This window comes from Sesamum indicum, linkage group LG16 (genome assembly GCF_000512975.1).
Source record: "Sesamum indicum cultivar Zhongzhi No. 13 linkage group LG16, S_indicum_v1.0, whole genome shotgun sequence".
Taxonomy (NCBI): domain Eukaryota; kingdom Viridiplantae; phylum Streptophyta; class Magnoliopsida; order Lamiales; family Pedaliaceae; genus Sesamum; species Sesamum indicum.
The window spans coordinates 665162-668327 of NC_026160.1; the positions used below are offsets into that span (position 1 = coordinate 665162).

At 35.4% G+C, this 3166-nt stretch overlaps 1 protein-coding gene across 3 annotated transcripts in view; it reads right to left on the reverse strand.

Annotated features, from left to right (window-relative positions):
- The window catches only part of LOC105178485 (protein RRP6-like 3), a 10699-nt gene extending 8424 nt beyond the window's left edge, over positions 1-2275 (reverse strand). For 2 of the 3 annotated variants that reach the window (XM_011101968.2, XM_011101967.2), the window contains exons 1-3: positions 1734-2274; positions 1380-1630; positions 564-662 (exon numbers count right to left, since the gene is read on the reverse strand). In XM_011101968.2, coding sequence (XP_011100270.1) covers positions 564-662; positions 1380-1630; positions 1734-1974 — 591 coding nt within the window. In that variant the 5' untranslated portion in view covers positions 1975-2274. Of the gene's footprint in view, positions 1-563; positions 663-1379; positions 1631-1733 lie in introns of all 3 variants that reach the window. The other variant, XM_011101969.2, reaches the window with a different exon arrangement.

Genomic DNA, 3166 nt, shown 5'->3' on the forward strand with positions numbered 1-3166 from the left:
ACTTTCACTCATATTTATCAACACAAAAGCCAATTATTTCTCAAAGTGAAGAAAGGCTTCATTCCAAGGAAAATTACCATAATTCTATTAAATAGATTTTATCAAGAAGCTTAAAAAGCTTTAACACAAAAGAACACATAATTCAAGTAAACAATCAGGACTTTTCCCATACGCTAGTAATGCTGCAAAAGAATATAAAGTCCATTCACTCCTAAACTACTACGTTCTTTATGAATCATACCTGTAAATTTTCTGTATTATTGTATGAACTAGAAGATAGTTCAGCTACAAATATAACTGTATTCTTCTTCTCAGCTTAGTTGAAATGATGAGAAGATTTCAGCCACAAAAAGCATGAATGACAATTATAATTAGTTTGTTATAAACTCATGTCTATAGATTACGATCGATCAACATGATTACACTTCTTCTGGCAGGCATAACACTTTCTAATCATTTCCGTTACTTCTAATGAGAGAATTAAGAATAGCAGAACCTAAAAGATTGACCCAAAGAGAATAAAGGGTAGGCATTATGCCAGACAAGAGTGTGCGTAATATCACCTTGCATATTCCAGGATCAGCAAACACTGGCCTAAGAAGCCCCATGACATCATGCAGGATAATTGTGTCAACCAGATAGTCCTCCCTTATAGTGGATATCTATTTACAATTTATAGAAAGATGTAAAATTAGTTAACCACGACAAAAGAAATATATACCACAAAAGTGAAATAAAGTCCAGCAAGTTGCTTTTGTTTCTTTTTCTTTCTTTGTGCATTGTAGAAGATTTTGTGTTTTTTTGTTTTATTTTTCCGGTGTTGTGTGCATACTGTGCAGGGGAACAAAGAGGGCAGTTGCCTGGACTCATCAGCCAATTTCCATTCCGTTTTACGAGTAAATGAAGATATGACCAAGTATATCTTCTAATATATGGAGTTAACCAGCATATGCTTTGACATCAATAAATCCACATAAGCAAGTATTTTACACCGGCACCCCCGTAGGGCGAATAATATCCGCAATTCCAAGCTCTGCTATTAACCAAAAACTTGTATAATGAACTCCACAGGATGATCACCACTCTATTTTCATAAAAGCATATATATCACTTAAATGGCAGATGCATTTACAACTGTAAATTACTCACATAACGTGTCTCAACCACAAGCACCATACACTTTGCATTTCCATTCCAAATAATTGCATGTTTGTGCATACACAACTACTCATGGATAATGAACAATGCTAAATGCACGGCTTGCACTATTACCATACAAGTGATCAAATCCACAAACACACATACAATCGATTAGCATACTGTACAAATACACACACATAAACTAAACACAAGGTGTTTGTTAAAAAGCTAGCGTGAACCTGAATGAGAGCCGTGAAACCCAAGAAGGATCTAAAGCTATGCTGCTCCGTATCCACTGCAAAAACCTTCTCATTACTCAACACCTCCACAAGCTCACCTAACTGCGCCTCAGTCTCAACCCACACATAAGAATCTCCCATCTCCAAAACCCCCTTTTCACACCCATCAAGAACCTCCAAAAACGCTACATTCGGATTCTTAATTAACTGGGAAATCTCTCCCCTGTAAGGATGCAAATTCGAGTAGTCCTCTATTCCGAATTTAAAAAAAAAGAAAAAGAAAGCAAAATAATTAAACACAAGCGGAAACAAAACCAATAATCAGAACTACAGCGCGAAACTCCTGGATTATACCATCGGACTGTGAGTCTGCTGCATGGAGCTTGAGGTGTTTGAATTGCGAGTACGAGTTATCTGCCAAGACCCGCTTGAACGCATACTGGGGTTTGGATTCCGTAGTCAAATAACACGACTTCTTCCTTCTTGACTTCATCAAGAATTGCCCGACGAAGCGAATGGAGATTACAAGCGCTAAGAAACAGGTGGCAGCTATCGTGAACGCTGCTACTCTGAGCTTGTCCTTGTCCACCGCCATTGCTGGAGCACCCAAGGTGTGACCACTACCAGTATCTCAACACAACTAGTAGTTATCTTTTTCCTCTAGCAGTATTCTGGTTGACTCGATCAAACTTGCCCAAGTATCGCTATATCACAAGCAATCAAATCTGATTATTGCCGCAGGCGGATAATGCTGCTGCTCCTTCCGAGACCGCCATTGAAGAAGCTGTTTTGCTGCAGAGAGAAGATCCATATCTTGATAGTGGACCAAGCCCGGATGCAACCGGGTCAAGATCCAATTGGGCGCATAAACAGTAGTGAATCATTGGATTCACATTCTGAGGATCCGGCCCAACCTACACTCCAATGGTTGTAAACTTTTCATAGGGTGAATTTTGCTCAAATGATATTACACTCTACTCCATCAAAACTATCAAAATATACATTTTACCCCCAAAAATTTAAGAAAATATATTTATGTTCAATTTCTAACCCTTTTTGCAAAAAAATTGAGAAACTACTAAAAAATAATTTTATATTAAAATTTTTACGAGTAGGGTCGAGTTCACATAAACTAATATTAAACTAATTTTTTAAGATAAAACAAAATAAAATAAATGCGGGGTTTTGTTGAAATCTAGATCCAGAAAATAAAATTAACCAGAGAGAAAAGACTTTTCAATCCAAGAATATATAGAAATAATTTTTGTCCAACCAAATAAGTATGTGTTATTAAATATTTATTATTATAGTCACGATTTAAATTGAAAATATTGCCGTACCTTGGCAGGGGCCAGGGGTTTTGTTCTAGTATACAAATATGTGACTTGGCCAAGCAATTGACGAATATATATTGTCATTTTATTTTCACCAAAAGCCCAACAAAAACCAAACAACTCTACCAAACATTACAAATGGTTTTGGGCCTTTTAAATATAAAAGTTAAGCCCATGTTTGATTTTGCTTTTATTAGCTATTATTGCACACGGTTCCCGCAAATATATATAAAAAAAAATCATTATATAAAATGGAGAGAAATTATTAAAACTGTGTGAGATTAAAAAAATTGGGGCATTGGGAAAGAAAACATAAATTATTATTTAGAATTTATTAAGAATATGGAAGTTTGTGAGTAAAAAAATACTGAGAAGGTGAGAGAGAAAAAATAAATTATAATTATATATTTCTTAAAAATATGAAAGTTTGTGAGGAAAACAAATATGAAGAGT